Source organism: Eutrigla gurnardus (genome assembly GCF_963514095.1).
Source record: "Eutrigla gurnardus genome assembly, chromosome: 4".
Taxonomy (NCBI): Eukaryota; Metazoa; Chordata; class Actinopteri; order Perciformes; family Triglidae; genus Eutrigla; species Eutrigla gurnardus.
In genome coordinates, this window is record NC_139918.1 from 9023612 (window position 1) to 9046599 (window position 22988).

Genomic DNA, 22988 nt, shown 5'->3' on the forward strand with positions numbered 1-22988 from the left:
TAATAAAGTTAGAGTGAGTATTTTTTTATATCTCAATATTGCAGAAAACAAATATTGTAACGCAATTCCAATATCGTGCACCCCTAGAATATATTTTACATGAACTCCCCTCAGCTGGAAGGCTTTAATGTGAAATAGCTGCTGGATCATGATGCATTGATATTCATTTGGTATTCTGAATGTTGCTTGATTAAATATAAATGTGTTTTATACATGAAGACTGTAGGTCATTAATCACAAATGCTGGATTAGTCATGAAAATGAGAAACATGGGAGTTTTCCTTTGTATTATTACGTTTATTTGTCAAGGGACAATGTGCAACATTACATTGATTATTCCGCAAATAAAAAGATGCGTGCACTAGATTTAGTAAAAAAAACTCATTTCCATCCGTCGTCCCCGAAATATCAGCTAAATATTTAGCATGACGAGTGTGACTTAATTTGCCAAAATCACACATCCTGCGTTGTGACTAATGCACACATTGAGATGTCAATGCTGAAACAATAACTGGTTCAGCCTTAATGAGTGATGATTCAATATTAAAATGTATAGTGTCTCTGATCCGATTACTATTGTTATATAATCATGCTATAATTTGGAAGTTACATGATTGATTTTATGCACATAGTAAACAAAATATGACATTTGTTTCACAGGTGTGAAGAGTTACCTGCAGGTCTGGGTATCTTTAAAAGTACCATCAGGTATTTCATCAAAATTAATATCTTCTGCTCTGGTGCTTCACCTACTGCGGTGGAAAAGACAAGTGAAGTGCAGCCAACGTCTCGCTAGTGAACAACATGCTAACGTGCCAACAGTGTTTTCTCTCAACTAGACCAGAAAGTATTCAGTTAAACCAGATGCTTATTAGAACTGGGTTCAAATACACGCACAGATCAACAGCCATGTCGAAGACGTTTATTCCAACTTTTCTCTGAGTTTTGTCAACACAAGAATGACTCGACCCACAAGAATCCGTGTGATGAGCAGCTAGAACAGAATCAAACAAACAGAATCTCACATCAGAAACGTTCAGAAATGAACTGATTCACAACTGAAAGTGAAAATTAAATAGCAGCAAGTGGTAAAAGTTGAGGGGGGGGGGGGGGGTCTCTGAATGACAAGGGATTAGAATTAACTACTAGAATGTTTCTTCAGTAAATGTCTTAATCTTGATTCATCAACCACATGATTAGACACCATTTGATGGGGAAAAAATGCTACAAAATTGTGAAACACAGAATTTAGAAAAAATAAAACAGAAAACAGAATTGGGAAAAGTAAAATGGAATCTGGAAAAAAAATAAAATGGATTTCATAGGGCCCTACCTACTAGAAGTAGTCAACCAAAACATGGCAAAACATACTGTATGGGATTTGTTAACCAGATTGTGTCTTGTCCTTTCACTACATTCCCTGTTACAAGCCATGTTTCCATCCAAAGTGATTCGAATTACTGGGAAATGCGCATTAAAAGAAATTCGAATCATGTGTGTTTCCATCAAAAGAACGGACTTTGTTGAAAATTACAAATTTGCGCGAGTTTTCTAAGTCACGCGAGATTTTCCGCGGGTTGGCATGGCAACCAGCCTGTAAACATTCCGTCGTCTTCCTGCCGGTGACACCGGCTGGACCGGCCGGTGCTTGGGTGAGGTGCATGGGCTTTTCACACAGCCTTGTGGGCACAAGTGGCCCGAGTTCGGCCGTGTTCAGCTGTCTGTCTCCTGGCTGGTTTGCGTGCTGCGCGTCTTGGCGTTTCGCGTTCGACGGAGAGTCCGCCTGTGTGGACTCGCGTGGGGCTGGGCGGGCCGGTGTTTGACCGATGTCCGAGGGCTTTTCAGCAAGCTCTGACGGTGAGAGTCCCAGCAGTTCGCCGTGGTTGAGGTCTCTATTTAAATGTCAAACACCGGAAGCAGTCGGGGTGAAAGTGTGCTACGTCACACTTGATTCGCATACAGCTGTTTCCATCCCATTCGAATCAACCAAAACCCGGCCATAGCGAGCGTATTTCATTTTGTGCGAATCAGGGGATTTTAATGCGAATCACGGCGTTTCCATCATCATTTTCCGATGCGATACATCTAGATGCGCATCTAAACAGCTGATGGAAACGCACCTACAGTTACAGAGCTTACTTGACTTCCGTACAGACAAATAAGATATAATGTAAGCCTGACATGCTGTTGGTCATGTTTAATAAAAAGTACATTCATTTTACTGCTTTGGGGTGAACATTATAATGTGAAATTAATATTTTTAATAATGCACCAGGTTAGAGGGTTCCTTGTACAATTTACAGCATTAGTACTATGAGAATCTATTTCATATCCAAGCAAATTGGTATTTTAACTGAAATATCCCTAACCGAATCAATATTCGATATTGAATCAAATCGAATCAGAGATTAAATCAAATCCGGACCGTGTTAATTGGAATCAAATCGATTCCGGAAATCAGTGGAAAGCCAAAGTCATGCCCACTTTGACGACCGTTAGCCCACGGTTCAATACGTACCTCGGTTCTTGGGTTACGGTTTTGGTTTGGTTTCGGTACACATTTTGTGTGCAAGGAGAAAAAAAAATTACCGTTTATATATTCAAAAGTGAATTCTTTATTTTGGCTTATAAGCTAATCTTTTATTCCACATTCAGACACATTCATGTGTATTGTACAATAAAATAAATAAATGTGTAAAAAAAAATGTAACACAGCCTTGACAACTGGTATAGGATAAAAGGGGGTAAAACAATTTCAAAAGTAAACGTAGATATTTGATGTACATATTTAAAAGATAAAGTCAGTTTTAAATAAAAATACCATTATACATAAAGTCTGCATTTTAAATAAAAATATCTGTACTTCAGTAATCTATATACGACGTTGATGCAGGGGACGGGTTTGGCGTACTGCTCTTCATCTCCACTCCGACATATAGCGGACCGTCAGTGACATAACTCTCTGTTAGAGCTCCAACTGTCCATGGTCAGTGCTCTGTTGTTTTATAAAGTCAGGAATCACATGAAAAGTGTAGAGCGGATCGAGCGTTCTGATTCGGTGACGGAAGCCCACAACTACGGAAAAGGGCTGCAAACTTTAGCAAAAACGTCCCACTGCACTTGTTCTTGTGTTTTCTGCACCGGTAGAATCGGCTTGTTGGAAGGCATCAACGAGAAACAACTGTTTGTTAACTGACGGCGTTACCTGCTCAGCCGTCCTGCTTCCAGGACGTTGGATATTTACTCGGCAGGGAGGCGTGAACACATGCTGTGTTCAAGTGCTCCTCTAAAGCTCCGACATAGCCAATTCAGAGAGAAATACAAGGATGGAAACGTGAAATTACACAAAATTTTATTGCAAAACCGAAAATACCTCAATTCACAAGTACGTATTGAACCGTGCATGGCGTACCGTACGGTCCAATATTATATTGAGAACCATTGCATCTAGTTTAAATGTACCAATATTGGCTACATAAAGCCCAGCAGACTGTCAATCATCCACCAATGAGCAGAAAGTCTGGAGCACAAACACCTGACCACGTGTAAATCTATGGTGTTACAAGCAGTCGAGCAACGAAACAGAAGGATGAAGATGAGCAGAAAGCAGGCAACAGAGTTCACACTGATGATCTCCACACATCTATTAGTGATGAAGCCACTGAGAGGAGGAACCTGTACTGGATGCTTTCAAGATGAACTGAAGGAATCGAGCCAAACGTTTTCCCTCCTGAACCAGAGAGTCGGCTGATATTATGAACTTAAATCCGACGTGGATAATTAAACAACAGCTCGTGAAAGGCCACGGTATGTGGTCATTATATGGAAGTTGGTGCCTGACTGCACACTACTCCATGTCACTAAATGTTTTATTAATGACCAGGTTTTGATCCTATTTTCACCTTTATCAGATGAGGACACCTTGTATCTTTGTGATGGACGTGTAATTAACCCCGACACCCTCAGCTGTGATATAATCACAACATTTTACAGCCTGAAGTGAACAATTATAAAGCTTGTGTAAAAAGGTCCAACTATGGCAAAATGGAATTTAGAGACACGTTCCAATTGAAGTCATTAATGTGTAATAATGCTGAAAAAAAAAAAACTCCTATTTGGCTTATTATGAGGATGCTGCCATTTATTGTGCAACCACTGAAAAAAATCAAGTATTAGGAGCAGTGTTTCCACTGCAATGTTATAGCAATGGTGGTGCGCCCACGGCCAGGCAAGGGCAAATGACATGTTTAAACTGACCAAAATAAACAAATATTAGGGATGAACTGATACTGTATTCATAAAACTACTCCGATACAACTGCATCCGATACCAATGCAGAAACGTGACGTTAACCTCTCACCATGGAGCCTAATGAGCCGCCTAGCTGCGACAATAACCCGATGCCTAAACATGTTAAATCACCATTTATCAGCAGCTGAAGTATGAAGCTACACAGACAGTCTGGTATGTCTCCACCACATCAATTCAATTAGTCTTTGAAGTTGTCAGCTGTGTGCCTGCTAGAATCTGTCAGGTTCTTCACCAATGTATTACAGCCAGATGTAATGTTAGCAAGTGTCCAGTGGAGAGAGAGAGACCGTGCGATGGTGAGTATTAAGTGAGCAGTAACATTACAGCTGTGAATGCAACAGTGCATTGTGGGTAGGTTTATTTGTCAGTAAATGCTACAACTAGACACAAACTAAGTTCCTGTCTTGTTGTCAGCCAGCTGATAATTACAGTGAAGGGAGTTAGCCCCGAAGCTAGCAACAACTCTGGCTGCTCCGGCTCAGGGACACTAGGGCTTATATCCGATAAGTGACAAGCTGCTCCTCTGAGTCTCTTAGCTAATCTTTAATATTTCGTTGAACTGGTTTAAATGGTGAAATAGTTAAATTCACTCAATCCACTGGGGCTTGAAATGATGCTTGAAACTTTTCAGTACTTCAGAAAAAAAAGCTTTTAGTGAGTTTTCGATACTTAGAACTAGGGGTGGGAATCATAGAGTATGATAATATCAAAATATTTTGCCCATGATTTTGCAAGATAATCATCTACAATATGCATCACGTTATCTCTGTGTCTAAAGGAGAAAAAATACCAGTGAAAAGGAAATAGCAGGAATTCATCGTAAACTGTGTTTATTCACTGCATTGTGGTGTCAGTTTCACAGAATTTGTCAACGGAGATTAAACAATGTATGACAAAGTGCACAGTCTTAGCTAAGGACGCACTCACAGTGAACCAACCGTACTGCAACCAGGGACGATTGAGCCTAAAGTCCAGATTGTTCGGCCAGTGTGAGCACTCCGTTCAGTACACTTCCTCGGCCCCGGCACGCCTGAAGAGGTGGATTTGAGTACGGTACGGTTCATGCACGTGCACATGCACGGGTACGCAAAGTGGGCATGACGTCGGCTTTAATCGATAGACCGTCGCTCTCATTATCTCAGTGTTCTACTCGGATCTCCCCCCGCTATCGAGACAATTTAAATACTGTTGATGAGTGTGTAGGACACAGCGGGATTCTGGGTAGGGCTTGGGGATTCAGAATCGTGGTGTAAGCGGTATAGGAGCGGAACCGGACCGGTACTTTTATAATAAAAATGCCGCTGTGTGCCTCTGTCCAAAATCCGCTCGGGCTGCCTGCCCGTGAACGCCCGCGCTGATGCAGGCCAAGTGTTGACTAGAAATATATGCAAACTGACGTGTCGGTAAAGTTTCAGTCATGTTCTGTGTTGTTCTCTATTGTGATGACTTTGAGACGGCGCTCCTTGAAAACAACATCAAGCCATGCGTGTGCCGTATTACGAGCTGATGACGTAACAGGCAATCGAGCCTAGGCCCGTTTGGGCTGGAGGCATGGTACGGATCGAATGTCCCTGGTGTGAGTGCGCCCTCTTTAACATACACACTGACAACGGAAATGTGCTCGGAAAAACAAGAACTAAACTAAAGAAGGTTTCACATTTTGCCACAACAATAGATTTGTGGTCGAGCAGAACATCCGAGCCATACCTCTGACTGATTGCATTGTAAATCATGTAGGCCAATTTGATATAATTTACTCATACTTGCACTGTTTGATCTCAATACCTGCTCTGGTGATTTCAGTGTTTTTGTATTGTAAATGGTCCTCATTTACACTCACCGGCCACTTTATTAAGTACACCTTGCTAGTACCGGGTTGGACCCCATTTTGCCTTCAGAACTGCCTTAATCCTTCGTGGCATGAATCAACAAGGTACTGGAAACATTCCTCAGAGAGTTTGGTCCATATTGACATGATAGCATCACACAGTTGCTGCAGATTTGTCGGCTGCACATCCATGATGCAAATCTCCCGTTCCTCCACATCCCAAAGGTGCTCTATTGGATTGAGATCTGGTGACTGTGGAGGCCATTTGAGTACAGTGAACTCATTGTCATGTTCAAGGAACCAGTCTGAGATGATTCACGCTTTATGACATGGCGCGTTATCCTGCTGGAAGTAGCCATCAGGAGATGGGTACACTGTGGTCATAAAGGGATGGACATGGTCAGCAACAATACTCAGGTAGGCTGTGGCGTTGACACGATGCTCAATTGGTACTAATGGGCCCAAAGTGTGCCAAGAAAATATCCCCCACACCATTACACCACCACCACCAGCCTGATCCGTTGATACAAGGCAGGATGGATCCATGCTTTCATGTTGTTGACGCCAAATTCTGACCCTACCATCCGAATGTCGCAGCAGAAATCGAGACTCATCAGACCAGGCAACGTTTTTCCAATCTTCTATTATCCAATTTTGGTGAGCCTGTGCGAATTGTAGCCTCAGTTTCCTGTTCTTAGCTGACAGGAGTGGCACCCGGTGTGGTCTTCTGCTGCTGTAGCCCATCCGCCTCAAGGTTCAACGTGTTGTGCGTTCAGAGATGCTCTTCTGCATACCTCGGTTGTAACGAGTGGTTATTTGAGTTACTGTTGCCTTTCTATCAGCTCGAACCAGTCTGGCCATTCTCCTCTGACCTCTGGCATCAACAAGGCATTTGCGCCCACAGAACTGCCGCTCACTGGATATTTTCTCTTTTTCGGACCAGTCTCTGTAAACCCTAGAGATGGTTGTGCGTGAAAATCCCAGTAGATCAGCAGTTTCTGAAATACTCAGACCAGCCCGTCTGGTACCAACAACCATGCCACGTTCAAAGTAACTTAAATCACCTTCTTCCCCATTCTGATGCTCGGTTTGAACTGCAGCAGATCATCTTGACCATGTCTACATGCCTAAATGCATTGAGTTGCTGCCATTGCTGCTGATTGGCTGATTAGAAATTTGCGTTAACGAGCAGTTGGACAGATGTACCTAATAAAGTGGCCGGTGAGTGTATATCTATTGTTTTATACTTGAACAACCTCCAATGACTCTACTCACTCAGCACAGAATGCATTCAGACCATCGTTTCTGCCCCGGTTTTGTGCAGGAGTCGGCAACCTTTTCTTTCCAAAGGGTCATTTTTGACGATATCAGAGACGTTTTAACAAGATAGTCAATCACTGCACATTATTAACCTTCTATTCAATATGCTATAGGCTATTGTATTTCCATTAATTGTTATGAAAATACAGATAGTCTAGTAGTGCATGTACTTCAAGTAAAGCTTGACAATTAAATATTTGAATATTTTATTCATTTTCATATTTAGAAAAAAAGCGAGGGGCACTAATAGAGGAACCCTTTGGTCACAGGTTGCAGACGTTCTAGACCAGGGGTGTCAAACTGATCCAGTAAAGGGCCGTGTGGCTGCAGGTTATCATTCCAACCAAGCAAGAACACACCTGACTCGACTTATTCACCTACCTGATTGGCCTTCACACCTTGATTGGTTGGATCAGGTGTGTTCTTGCTTGGTTGGAATGAAAACCTGCAGCCACACGGCCCTTTACTGGATCAGTTTGACACCCATGTTCTAGACCCTAACAAATACCAACTGTGCATCATAAGTCAGTGTAATGTTAGACATGGGAAGATTTATATTTATTTTATTTTAGGGTTTAGTAAGCTGTCGGGGCGGTTCAAAAATGATTTTCGGGACATTTCTGGGACGGTAGGAAAAAGTTAATTTTAATCCCTGCCTGCCAGGGTGGACGTCGTGGCCAGTTTCCCACGCACCCGCAACATGAAGTCCTTACAGGAGCAACTGGGCACGATTCATTTTTATAACAGGTTCCTCATTTGGGACTCGACTATGCTGCCATGGTGGAAGACCAGGCAACAGACTCGGACATCCAGGCCTACCGGAGAACCTAGTGCTGGGCGGTATGACCAAAAATGTATATCACGGTATTTTTCAAAATGATATCGGTTTCACGGTATTTGACGGTATTTTTTTTTTCAAGCACGACTGGGTGTTAACCTAATTCTCTAATAATTTAGAGAATAATTACTGCAGTAAATTGGCTTGGACTGACATATTTTAATGTCATAAGGAGTGAATATTGTAGAAAAACATTAATGTCCACACTAGCATTAATGATGTGAAGGAATCAGAATGCATGACTGTTGCAGTCAAAATACAGAACCCTTTATTGTTTTGCAACTTGAAAAAACATCTTTTGTAAACCAACTGGCTACACAATGTAAACAATACGTCTCCTGTAACTGCAATATGAAGACTTCTTTATCCACTGGACATCAATTAAGGCAACATCCATAAATAATATTGAAACAAATAAATTAAAAAAATAAATAGTTCCACAGTTTGCTTTTCTTGTCGTAGGCAGTCCCCCTAGCAAACGCGTCTTTGAGTGACATTTGACTCGTCTCTTCTCCCGCAGTGCGAACAGCGGCTACAACTTTAGCCCGACGGCATTTGCAGAATATTGTTGTTTGTTCGACGTCGATTTTTTAAAGCCGAAGAATTTCCAAACAACAGACACGGCTCCTCTTTTCGGCACAAGTTCTTCTGTTTCATTGCTTGCTCGTTCGGAACTTTCGGCGAAAGTTTCGGCGAAAAAAAGAAATGGATAAACACGGCGAAAGTTTCGGCAAAAAGAAACTTTCGCCATGTTTATCTATTTTTTCACCGCATCTTACGCTCAACACAGGCTGTGCTCTCGCATGCTGCTTGTTTGGTGCAGCTGCTAAACAGCCCCCTCTCAAACAATGTCCGGCGGCGCGACGTTCCGCCGCTCTGCGTTCCCGACGTTCATACGCTACACACTCACCGGTATTGGGGTATATGAAAAATGCATATCATAAACAAAAAAACCACCGGTATTCGGTATGAACCGGTATACCGCCCAGCACTAGGAGAACCCCAACTGCACTGCAGCTGGACGACATGATGTTTGACTCCGCCAACGCCACTCTACTCTGCGACATCTCCACAGGCCAGCCGCACCCCATGGTGCCTGCCGGCGGCAGGTTTTCGACACCATTCACGACCATTCTCACCCGGAGGGGGGAAAGCCTCTACTGAGCTGGTTGCGGCTACATTTGTTTGGTCTGGCCTCAGGAAGGACCTGGGCTGGCTCCTGTGTGGCGTCCCAGCGCGCCAAGGTGCAATGGCATACCAAGGCCTCTTTGGTACTGTTTATAGTGCTAGAGAGGCATTTCGACCATGCAAATGTGGACCTGTTGGGCCCCCTGTCCCCCTCCCGCGGGTTCACTCACGTCTTCACCATCGGCAGAGGTGGCCCGGGCTTTCATCACGTCCTGGGTGTCACGTTTCAGCACCATCCGACCTCACCTCCGACAGGGGCCCGCAGTTCACGTGGGAGCTCTGGACTGCAGTCGCTGAGCACCTGGGGGTGAAGCTCCACGCCGTCCAACCCACTGGGCAACAGACTTTGCAAGCGGTTTCACCGCGACATGAAGGCTGCCCTGCGGGCCAGTCTTACGGACAGCAAAAGGGCTGACCGCCTCCCATGGGTCATGCTCGGTATTCACTCGGCCCCGAAGGAAGACCCTCCAGGCCTCGTCCACCGAGCTGGTGTATGGCCAGCCACTGCGCATCCCGGGGAGTTTCTTTCGGACGCCGCAGCTCCCTGGTCAGCCGCCTCTAGTCAAACTCTGGCCCAGGGCTTCGCTGATGCCTTTGTCAGTATATTGCACACCCCTACCCACTACTACTTAGAACTAATGACAATTCAGGTTTGATAACCAAAATAACTGCATTGATCTCTCCTCTTCTGTCATAACAAACCATCCTTCACCACCACCACCACCCTCTCTGCTGCAGTTTTCTCATCTTTTCAGCAGATTCCTTAAGAGGTTGTCATTGTTTTTTCTTCTAGATGCTGCAGCTGCTGCTGTTGTATGTGTGCTCTGACAAGACACACTTTACGACCTCTCGCCCCGTTGCGACGGCTCAAACAAACACGAGAATGACTGCATCCTGGTCGGAGAGGTCAGCAGCAGCTCTTAACACATTAGTTTGTATTCATCAGATGGTATTTGAAATAAATCAGTGGTTCATGACATTCTTTATATAGCCTGTCTAACAATTGTTTTTAAGCTCAATTTACACAGAAAATACTTTGCACACATACACACAAAGAGCAGAGGAACAAAATTGCTTGTAGACCAGCAGGGAGAAATTACTTCAAATAGACCTGTGATTGGAATGGCCCATTTTTTTCCCCCAACAGTCATAGGCCCAACATTCTGATCAGAGCACCCTTAAACTCGAGCAGTGGCAACTAATGCTACTCCTAACTAGCTTCTCCCAGCCATGTGCTGTTAGATTTACAAGGAAATGAGCTCATAACAATATTGTTAAAAAACTGAGGTAAAAAAAAAAATAAGATATCCAATCTTCAGTGAAAAAGAAATTCAGTGAACCACAGCACATCTTTTACTACTGCTGGCAGAGGACAAACCCTTCCATGGTGTTGGGATTCAGTATTTGAAATCAAATTATTTCTTAGTGACACTTTCTTATTAAATACTTGGAAATATTGGTGAATGAGAGCACATTGCATCCTCACAAATGTCTGTATTGTTATTGTCATTTCATCGATCTGACTTTTTAGGTCCCGATACCAATACCTAGGTTTTGGGTAGCGTCAATCTGAGTTGAACTGTTACTGAAATACAAATCCAACAAATAAATAAATGTACTAAATTGTTACTTATTAAAAATAATGGTATCTAATACCAGATCTGGCTATTTGAATCAGTATTGGACCGATGTCCCATAAATTCATATTTATCAAAGAAAAGTGCACGTTTGGATAAAAATCAAAACCATTCTGCATGTTGTGTTTCCACCAATTAAAATGTTATGCTATCATAGTTAATGTTAAAATTGTAACACTTAAAGGCAGAGTAGGTCATTTGGATAAACCACAGAGACTGCATTGACAGACAGATCAATTATTCTCTCCGGCCCGACTTTTTTGGTTGGACGGGGTTTTTACAGTCCTGCCACGGCCACAGATGACATTTTTTTTTTAATATGTCAGAGCATTTGATGTATTCATTGCTATCGGTATTTTACGAGGATTTCAAGTAATATAACAGAAAGTGTTTCTGAATAGAATCACCTACTCAACCTTTAACTAAACTTCATCATTTTTCCAGGTCTTTCCATGTCTTGAAAGATGAATGATTAGTCAGAGCCCCAGGATTATTCCAGGGTGTGTGGGTGACCCTTTGTGAAATGGATCGGAAAGAGGAGGTCGTACCTATGAGAGCCTGGAAGAGGTTGCTCTGGAAAATGTCGATGACCCTCTGAATGGAGTGTCGGAGCTGCCGGTCCTCGGCGTGGTGCAGCTTGGCCCGGTACTCCTCCAGCAGCAGCAGGGCTCGCTGTGCATCTGAATCAACAGGAGGGGAAAGCAGCAGAGGTGAGTCGGGGATACGGTCGCTGCTGCCGGTTCCCTCTGCGCCTCAGCGACTAATATAAACTGATTTGAGACATGACGGCAGCAGAGTGCAGCTTCAACCCTGCAGACAAGCATTGCACTGGTCTGGATGAACAGCTGCTTTACAGCTGCAGCAATTGCTCTGTGAGTGTAAGAAATGTAAGACTGCTGGAAGGTTTTAGGTAAGTAAAAGATGGGAGTTTGGTTGAACCGAACAAGGCCAATTGTCACTGCACCAGCATCAAAACTTCTAATTCTGCATCTGAATAAACAAATGCTGACTAACAAAACAAAAAAGGAAATCAGATGAAATGTTTTTGTAGAAATTCAAAAGTAATAGAGTTACAAGTTAACTTTTAAAATGTTTGTTTTCTGAATGGAGTCTGGATTGACGGGTGCTGCTAGGCTATGCTATTGATGGGACAATATATCGAAATATCGTGATACTCCCTGCTGCAATACGTTATCAATACAGTGGCACCAAATATCGCTATTAAAAAATAACATTTAAAAAACATATACTTTATACTCAAATATGCAAGCACTATTTACTGATTCCATGCGTTAAGCCCGTTTCCATTTTGCCTCACCAGGGTCACTACTTTACAACTCCTCTTGGCCTTTTGCCAGTTTATGGCTATTTTGGAATTAAATTATCTGATATCATGAGCTAAAAATGTCTCCAATTTACTCCAATCCTTCCAACCCCTTCTGTTAAATCCACCCAATCCAGTGGGGCCAATGATGCTTAAAACTTTTCAGTACTTAAGTAGAAATCTGATGTCAAATTTTAGTCAGTTTCCAATACTAAGAACTAGGGGTGGGAATCACGGAGTAACTCACGATATCACAATATTTTGCCCACAATACAGATATCACGATACTGCGATTCTCATTTACGTTTAATTTACATTCTCGATACATTACAAGATAATCATCTACGATATGCATCATATCTGTGTATCTGAAGGAGAAAAAACACCAGTGAAGGCAAAAGTATGTATGACAAAGTTCATAGCCTTAGCTAAGTCCCTCTTTCACACTGACACTGACTGAACATGTGTAGGTGTGCCATCATTCCAATATAGCCATAAACTGGCAAAGGTCAAAGAGGATTCATGAAGTAGTGACTCCGGCAAAATGGTAACAATCTTAATGCAACGAGTCAGTAAATAGCGCCTGCATATTTTAATAAAAATATAAAAAATTAAATCGATAACATATCGCAACAGGGAGTATATTAGACAAAGTTGATTGAATATATTGTCCCACCACTAGTCAGGACGACAGGAGAAGAATCTCAATCTCCTACAAATTTCCCGTCGAAATATTTTGCATATTTGCCTCATTCGCACAACCTGGTGCAAATTTGCATCACGTCTTTGTGAATACATTGACTTTGTATGCTTTGTATGTTTTGCCTTGCCAAAAATGTGCTTGGCATTTGGTGTGAACACAGTTTGAGATGTAGTGTTGAGCCAGTATATATAGGGCTGCAAGTAACCCTTCATTTTATTATAAATCACTCTGCTGATTTTGTCAGAAAATAGGTGATGTGAGATGTCCATTACAACTTTACAGAGCCAATGTCATGTCTTCAAACAGTCAACATATTAGACATTCAGGTTACTATTGATATGTTTTCTTAAGAAATTACTTTAAATCATTAATCAATCCTCAAAATTACTTGAATTGTAATTTTCTGTTGATCACCTGATAGAATAACTGCCATAAAAGGTCTGTTTCAGTTTCAGCAGAGAGGGAACCGTCAGGTCGAATTTGGGTTTATAGGCCATCAAATGTCTGATTCTACAGACAAATTTAGACCAAAATAAAAAGAACATAACTTTAACTTTTAATGGCCTGACTCTACCAATTCAAGATTGTTAAGGTTCTTAAGACAATGTGAACAGAGTACATCTTAAATTAAGATAAATTACTTACTAGAAGAAAGGCATCACATATGGCTAGCTGCACAATGTTTTATTTAATTTAAGTCAGATTAAACAGCAGAGGTGGTATTTGTGGTGAGGCGGTCAACCTCTGCCATAAAACAAAGATATTTAACTGGATACTGCTGACACAGTTATTGATTTTAACAGAAAATAAACCATTAATTATTATGATTAAGATGCTGATCCTTCCAAATACATCTGCATACACCGACCTTTATTACTTCAATACGTAAATTAAACAATTCGTTGATGAACAGAAAATGTATTGTATTTCTGTTTCGATAAATAATTAATCTAAGTTGGAATACCAAAAATGTCCTCAGGAAAACCCTGCAGAGCACAGATATTTAACAGGTAACAGAACCAATGAGGTATTTAAAAACAATAAACTAAGTAATTGACCTCATTTGTATGCACTTTTTTGTTTATATCTATTGGTCAAACAAAAATGATGATAATACAACTTTGTGAGCTTGTGATAGACATATTCAATTACTGACATTTTATAGATGAAGTGATAAAGGCTCCCAAAAATAACGCCATATCGGCTTAAAATAGTCTTTAGAAAAGAGAAGAATCATTTTACTTCTATATCACAGTGTCCAGTGAGAGTTGCAGAGAGTATAATTAAGTTGCTATTTACTCACTTTTGACACCTTAAGATAATATAGGATTTTATTCAAGAGTAAAAGTATTAATATATATATATATATATATATATATATATATATATATATATATATATATATATATATATATATATATGTGTGTACATTATACATATATGTTCTTATTTTAACAGTTACTCTACTTTTTCATTTTCTTGCGGTGACTGCTGTACATGTTTTATTAATATTAGAGTGTATTTTTAGTTGGGCTCGTCTCCAGACAAGGTGCCCCATATACAACTTGGTTAGCAACAGCAGCTAACCGGCTAGCCGTACTTTAACTCACTTTACCTGAGCGGCGCGGCACGGCACGGCACGGCTCAGTAAGGCCGAAATAAGCCGCGCGGCGTGTGTTTATGTCGACTATATCTGTGCTGCTGTGTGTTTGTTTCCGTGTGTTTCTTTACGCGAAGCTGCAGTTTGAGTTTCTCCCAGCAGGTAGCGGTTAGCACTGCTAGCTTGCTAGTTAATATGTGTAAGTGAGAGCGGCTTACCTTTCTTTCTGACTGGCATGGTCGCGTCTGGCTCGGTTCGGAGCTAGTTCTGTGTCAGCCACATACACTCCTCTCACAGGACGGCGTTTTATTGATTATTCCGCCAGTTAAACCCCGCTGTCACCGCTCCAAGTCCGAAGAAAATCCCTCCACGACGACACCAAGTTCCCCTCCGACAAACTAACTAACTGTCAGGGGAAACTGACACGTCCAGGAGAAACAACCCACCACGTCTCCGGGGGCAACTCATATAAAGACAGGAGTCCCGGTTCAAAGTCAGAGAAAGCGAGCCGGATCCTGGGGGAAGCTGCGGTCCGTTACCGACTCTCCGTGCTGCACAGCCCTAACAGAGGCTCGCTGCCCCGGCGTGCACCGCGCAGATTGACCGCAGTGGCGACACAAAAACAAAAGTGGAAATCTAGCTTTCACCAACTCGTATCTTCTGTGCGTCAAACTCAGAGTAAAAACACTAAATTTCCAGTGCAAGGTGGTGCATGCATGGGCTGTGGTGAATGGAAGCGATCTGCTCCGGAGCTTGTTTTCTAAAGCTCCAGAAATGAATAAAAAGAAATCTTCAAAGTCCAGTTTGGTGGCACACCTACACTCAAGTCGTGCCCAGCCCGGACTGACTTATCCCGCACTGGCACGCACACTTTCTGTGTGTATTATTCCCAGCACAGCCTGCATTCGTGTCAAACTTCTGAGTGTAAATCCCTCCTCTATTTTCCTTCTACTTCCTCTTTATTCCTCCTTCTCCTCCTTTCTTCTTCCTCCGCCTCCTCCCCCTCCTTCTCCACCTCCCCAGGTCTATAAATTCCAAACTTTCCTCCAAAATGGCGTCTCACAGAGCTGCAAATGTGAACCATGTGATTTCCAAAAGCCTCCCCCCAGCCTGTCACCCAATCATGCAGCTCACCTACAAGGAAGGAGAGGAGGAGGAGGAGGGTCAGGGTGAAGGAAGGGGAAAAGTTTGGGATTAAGAATAAGGGAAGGTGAAAGTATGATAAAGGGGAGGGTTGAAGAAAAGCTCCAGGATGAAAGATGGATAGCAGAGATGCAAAATAAGAAGGAGGATAAAGAGGAAGAGGAGTCGGAAGATGAAGGAGTTGGATGAGGAGAAGAAAGAAGAGAGGCGGTGGAATTTGGAGGAACAAGAAGTGTTGGGTAAGAAGAAAAGAAGATGAAGAGCAGAACGTGATGGAGGCGGAGAAAACGTTTTGATTTGCCAACAAGACAACTTTCTGTTCAGTTCCATTATGAGTTATATTTCACACCATCCATCATACTATTTAGTTGTATTGAGATAGTATTGTGATATTGCTGTTTTATTCTTGTTTCCTGTTGTTTTTCATTGCTGTTGTGCTAAGCACTATGGGCTGCATCTTTGCATGTAATGTCCTATGCAAATAGTTAAAGTTATTACTATTGATTTGTTTTATATTTTAATATATGCTATATAATGCTCTGCTGTTTACATTATGTTATACTGTATTACCTCTCATATTATATTTGGTCATGGTGGAAGTAGCCTACATTTACTCAATTTGAGGTTTGTATTTAACTTCAATATTCATCACTTCTATTCTGGTCCAACTCTGAGGTAAATATTCATCTCATTTATTTGACATATGTAGTCAATAATTATAATACAATAATATAACTGCATAATGAGTGCTTTTGTGAATGCTGATACTTGAATCTAATGTATTATGTTAATATGTTATACTATTTTATTGCACAGTGTACTATACCATATTTCTGTATGAATACAGACAAAGTAGTACCATTACCCTGATCCTATGCTGACTTGCTGTATCTGTATCTATTTGTTTTACACAGAATGGTAAATATTTCCCAAAATGTCCAATTTTTCCCTTCAAGAAGATTACATACAAAACTTGAAAACGTCTCCTTTATAACATTAACATGATGGTTTAAACATAAAACAGTCATGTTATCAGCAAGATATTAAACATAACAGATTACAGGGTATGGTTTGAGAGTCTGTCTGCAGGACATAATAGATGAATTATTGAAATATATTATTTAATTGAATTTATATTATAATAAAGAATGCCTGTTTTTCTGGAAGCCACTTATTTATTTTTTTAGAAACGGAACTGCATATAACAATCTGAATATGTTAAATATCAAATAAACAGCCCGAAGGATGCATGCTGCTTACCTAGCTAATATACAGTAATATAGTATATAGTAATATGCCAGATCATATATCACTTTATTTATAAATGTATTTTCAAAACTCTACACACAAATACAGCCACATTTAGAGATAAACATCTCCTGTGTATGTCAAAATGAAACATATAATACAGCTTTTTTTTTGCCATTGCAGTTTTTTGCAGACAAACTTACAGTGAATGCTTAGACGAAAGGATCAAAACGTTAACTCAAATATTAAACAATGGCACCAAAAATACACTTTCTGTAATTCTGCAACACACATCAGACAGAAAAACACGACACACCGTTTGTACCATTAGAGTCAAGAATAAAATCTCCTGCAATCATTGAGAAAGCACTTATTTAAAATCAACCAACCAATCAGTCTCAGTGCCTGTTTATTGGGAACTTGCAAACGTGGAGGCAGTGAGAGGAAGATGAAGGGAGAGAAGAGGACGGAGACAAAGAAAGGACCAGAGGCCTGTAAACCAAGCAGGTTCAACATTCACGGCATCTTTAGATTATCCATCTTATCGAAACGCTCCTACGATGGTTATCGACTCACTAAGTCCTGCCAGGGTTTTCTCAGTCTTGTTGTGAGGGTTCACATAAAACAAACAGAATGTGGCCAATCACAGACACAGACAAGCCTGCATCAGCATATTTTATAAACTATAATATTAGACAAATATGAAGAAGTTAGACATATTATCAGACTAAAAGCAACAGAGTTTAAACTGAGAAATGTCGTAAGGACAGCTGTAAATAAATCACTGACTGTGTGAATGTGTAAATAATACCGACTATCTAGTGCAGGAATAGATCTGACTATAATTACATTTGTGTATTATATTACATTGATATCATTCTTAGATGTGTTCTCATACAACAGATACGACTTGATTCAGTCCCTTTGGAAAAATATTTTATGTAGGACAATCTTACCCTCTTTCTACCCATTTCAACCTCGGTGGTGTGAAAGTAAATAAATAAAGCAAATAAAAAGAGCATTAACATCAACATTTACACATTCAAACAATCTGCATTTTTTTAGCCAGCTGTCCTTCCTGCATTTAGTTAAGATCGCCAGATTCTAGCAGCTCTGTAGTACAGGACTCAGGTGAGGTATCCACCCTAACAAAAGGCAGCACCGTGAACCATAAATCCTTTCAATGCTACTTTTTTGTTTAACATTGCACCAAAATGATTTTTATTTATGTTACATTTACATATTGTATTGATGTCTGTCCTCTTATTCTACTTTTCATTGTGTTTTTTTTGTACTTAAAGGTTGAGTAGGTGATTCTATTCAGAAACACTTTCTGTCATATAACTTGTAATCAGCGTAACATACCGATAGCAATGAATAAATTAAATACTCTGACATAAAAACAGATTTTTAACTTCATCTGTTGCCGTGGCAGGACTGTAAAAACCCTGTCCAATCGAAAAAGTTGGGCGGAGGATATAATTGGACGGCCTGCCTGTCTGTCAATGCTTACTTCCTGTTTGCACTCTGCTGATCTCAAGCACTCGTTTGGCGTTCAGGGAGCGTCTTTATACAGAAGTCTGAACGAAGGGGCGGGACTTTTTTGGTTCGGCGATGCATTCAAAGTCAAAATCTCTGTGGTTTTTTACAATTGTCCTCTGCCTTAAAGTACTCAAGACAGCAGTATTCTATGAAGTGGTTTTCTTTATTATTCTATTATTCCCAGACACACTTTGTTGTAATACTGTATGTCTTATGTCTAATATGTGGCACATTATCTTATTTATTAGGAATGTGCTGGTGTCTGTGTATATAGTTGTCTTCAATGAAACGCGTCATGCTGGATCCAAGACAAACATTTTTTTCACAGTTTTTCGTATACATTTTTGCAGAATCACATTTTTTTTTTACAATCGTCCGCCACCTAATGGTGTTAAATGCACTAATTAAAAAGAGTTTCCTGCAGCATGATTGATGCGACTTCACCTGAATAGAAAGGCCAGGCAGCGTATCCTCCTGCAGCACAGATTGGTAACGAAGAAGATGACATGCTCTTCCTACCTGTGTGAGACATCTCCCTCTTTGTCTCTCTTTGTCTCTCATGTCGTCTCTCTGATGTGCTGATGCTCTGGCCCAGATTAAAGAGAGCAGTTCCGGTGAAAGGAGGAGGCCTTTATTTTTAGATGGTCATGTTTAATGGATGACCTCGCCTTGGGTCTCGGGCTTGTCGTGTTAAAAGGAGAGAAGAAGAGGTCTGCTCTGCTCTCACGCCATCAGTCGCCTCCTGAGAGCAAAGCCGAATCAAAATGTGACGAAAAATGGACCTGAGGATGGACTCAGCTAAAAACCGAACCAGGAATCAAACCCAAGACCCTCTCACTGTGAGGCGACAGTGCTACCCACTACGCCACCGTGCAGCCACATTCCAAAATAAATGCAGCTTTTCTTTGTTTGTTTTTTCTTTGGAATTGTTTGTAATATTTTTTTACATTTTATTATTTTGTTGTACTTAACTTTAGTTAAGTTTTCAGTAAATATGGTGTTGTGTGACGTAAGTAAAAGCCAGACCGGCCTCAGTAATGCTCATGACGAGTGTCTGAGCCGCATGCTGTGTGTATGTGTGTCTTTTTTGTTTAGTTTTGAGTGTTCAAGCCTCATATTCGTGTATTTAGACTAGAGTGTACTGTGTGTGTGTGTGTGTGTGTGTGTGTGTGTGTGTCTTTTTTGTTTAGTTTTGAGTGTTCAAGCCTCATATTCGTGTATTTAGACTAGAGTGTACTGTATGTGTGTGTGTGTGTGTGTGTGTGTGTGTGTGTTGTATTTATCACAGGCTCAGGCTGCCAAAGTACAGATTTATGCCAAGATTAATTATGAGCATGTTGTCCAGATCGGGATGAAAACTGACATGACATGTGCTGTAATCACATTACGTTGTCAGACAGCAGCGTTGAGGCCCAGTTCACACACTGCAGGTTATGATGCAGATGGACGGATAAACCCTGCTCTTCACATGATTGACATGCAGCGTCGCTCTGACCTGCAGCCACTACAGGTCCGAAGACTCAGTTGTGTTTACATCAAGGTGCTGCGGTGGTGACACTAAATTAACGCCAATTGTGGACAAAAATGTAAAGAAATGTGAAAGAAATGGCAAATAGCAATAGCAAATAATACTAGCAAAAACATTTTGTGTAACTAAAGTGTCCGTGCTCATGTTTACACGCTCACTATTACAAATCTTCACTAGTAATTTACTTTGTTTGCAGTTGGTTGAAGGTATCCTGTGTGTAGTTTTACAGGAGTTTTTATTTTAATTTTATAATTGACGGCCATTGGGAAAAGGCTTTTGGGCTGAACACATAGACTGTCTGTAAGTGGATGTTGTCACCATGACACCATCCATTGGTTTATGGAATACCATTTTGAAGCATCAAGTTTGTCAGGTGTTGGTTTGATATGAGGTGACATGAGGGCTAAGCATAAGGAACAACTCGGGCACTGAAGACACTGGCAAAGTGGTGAGGCACACAGGAAACCTTAGCACATGGAAAGAAATACAGGTAAGTAAAAAATAAAACATGGAACCCAGAACATGGCGATGAAATAAGTCTGCCCAAAAACAAAAGAAACACTGAGAGAAAGCAGAGAAGGCTGGTGGAAACTGACTTGATAAGTGACAAAGATGGGTGGAAATGAAAAGAAGGAGCAGCTTCAGTATAACCAGACTGGGTTTAATGATGCGTTCAATTTCAAATGTACCAATGCCCCTAGGTGCCAGTTTCTGGGATTCAACTTGAAATGTAAGGTCACGGAAGGATAGCAAGACCTTGTGGTTGGGCTGGTTATCTGGGGCAGGAGTGTAGTGGTGGTCTGCCAGTCTCTGGTTCCAAGCAGTGGAGTGGGTTTTAGTGGTGATGTGTTCACCTGCTCCGTCTGGTCATTGGTTTGTTGGTGGTTACCTGAATACAGGCTGGCCAATGAGCCCATTGCCTGCCAAAAGGAGAACTGTGGAACTCAGTCCGAAATGTTGTCTTGCGGAATGCCATGCAGTGTGAAAACATGCTTATGAGCAGAATAGCACTCTTGAGAGCAGAAGGTAGTTTAGGCAGGGGAATGAAGTGCACAGCAGTCAAAAGCAGTACTTAAAGTAGTTGCATTACCTTCTGATGGATGGAGCCCTGTGACAAAATCCATGGCAATGTCAGACCAAGGCTGGTGAAGAATGGGAAGGGGCAGAGAAGACCAGTGGGGGCACGGTGAAATGCTTTACTGCAGGTGTACATGGAGCAGGTGGAGACATACTTCTTAGTGTCAGCAGACATGGAGGGCCACCAGAAGCATTGCTGAAGGAGAGCCAGGGTCGGCCCAATGCAGTTGCCAGTTTCCGGGATGCAACTTGAACTGGGAGGTCAGGGGAGGATAGTCAGAGCCAGGGTCAACCTTGGAATGTTGTGTCCCCACTGGAGCACTGGAGATCTGGGCAACGGAAGCATGAACAGCCGATCCAGTGGACAACCATTGGTTGATTCAATCTCCCACATGGCTGCTCCCACCACACAGGAGGATGGCAGGATTTCTTTCCTCGGATGAATTCCTAACCGGGGGAGCAAAGTGATGTGATAGGGCATCGGGCTTGACATTCCTGGAGCCTGAATGAGTATGAAGGTGAGTTGAAGTTGAACGAGCCCAGGAACAGAAACCCACTGAGCCTGGCGCAAGTTGAAGCTGCGGGCAGAACGGAGTTAAGACAAGTTTTTGTGGTCAGTCCATACCACAAATGGTTGAGTAAAGCCCTCCAGCAAGGAGGCCTCTGCCAGAACCTTGGCAGGATCAGTTTTGATACTGACAGAGGAACCATGAAACTCACACTTCTCAGCTTTAATGTAGAGTCTGTTTTCTAACAGTCTTTGTAGAACCAATCTGACATGATGGATATGTTCTTGGAGTGTGCAAGAAATGATCAAAATGTCGTCCAGATAAACAAACACAAATCTGTTGAGCATGTCACGCGGTCATGAGTGCATGTAAAACAGCAAGTGCAAACCGAAACTGAAAGGCATTACTAAGTACTTGAAAGGAGTGTTGAAAGCAGTCTTCCCCTCATCCCCCTCTTTTATTCTCACCATGTGGTAGGTGCTGCGGTGGTCCCACTTGGAAACAGATGGTGGCTTGGTGGAGGGGGACAAAGACCAGGTGAAGACTGCTGAGAAGCACACACCCAGGAACTTAAAGCTCTATTCTCATTACCTCTACATGGATAGGCTTACCTGAAATGCACAATCAGTTCCTTGGTTTTTGTGATGTTTAGGTCTAGATTGCTATGAGAACACCATTCTGGCAGATGCTGGACCTCCTCCCTGTAGGCTTATCCGTTATCAGTCCTACAATGGTGGTGTCATCAGCACATTTGACGGTGGTGTTAGTAGGATTAATAGGGGTGCAGTCATGGGGGGTGAGTAGAGGGGGTGAGGACACACCCCTGTGGTGTGCCAGTGCTCAAGAGGTCAGTGGATGATGTTCGGTTCTTCTATCCTGACGTTCTGGGGTCTGTTGCTCAGGAAGTCCAGTATGGTTTGGATTCATGTGTTTTAAGCCGGTTTTTCACTAGCTAAATTTAGCTTGACAGTTGAACATGAATTGAAGATGCACCTTCCTTACCGATTTAGCTAGCTAACGTTACGGTACCTGTCCTCGCTCTAGCTGGTTTAAAAACCAAGATGGCGACGGTTAAAAGAGCCAGGTGGCGAAGTTGAAAATAGCCAGATGTCAATGGTCAAAAACCAAGTTCTAGAAGAATCAGAACCAGAAGACTGAGCAGGTCTGAATGTCAGACCCTGCTGCAGTAAAA

General features: G+C 41.8%; 1 protein-coding gene across 1 annotated transcript in view; it reads right to left on the reverse strand.

Moving 5' to 3' along the window:
• Positions 1-15694, reverse strand: part of LOC311013004 (disks large homolog 1-like) — a 128615-nt gene extending 112921 nt beyond the window's left edge. The window contains 2 exon segments of the mRNA XM_084008866.1: positions 11671-11802; positions 14968-15694. Of these exon segments, the coding sequence (XP_083864992.1) occupies positions 11671-11802; positions 14968-14986 (151 nt within the window). The 5' untranslated portion in view covers positions 14987-15694.
• Positions 15695-22988: the final 7294 nt, after the last annotated feature.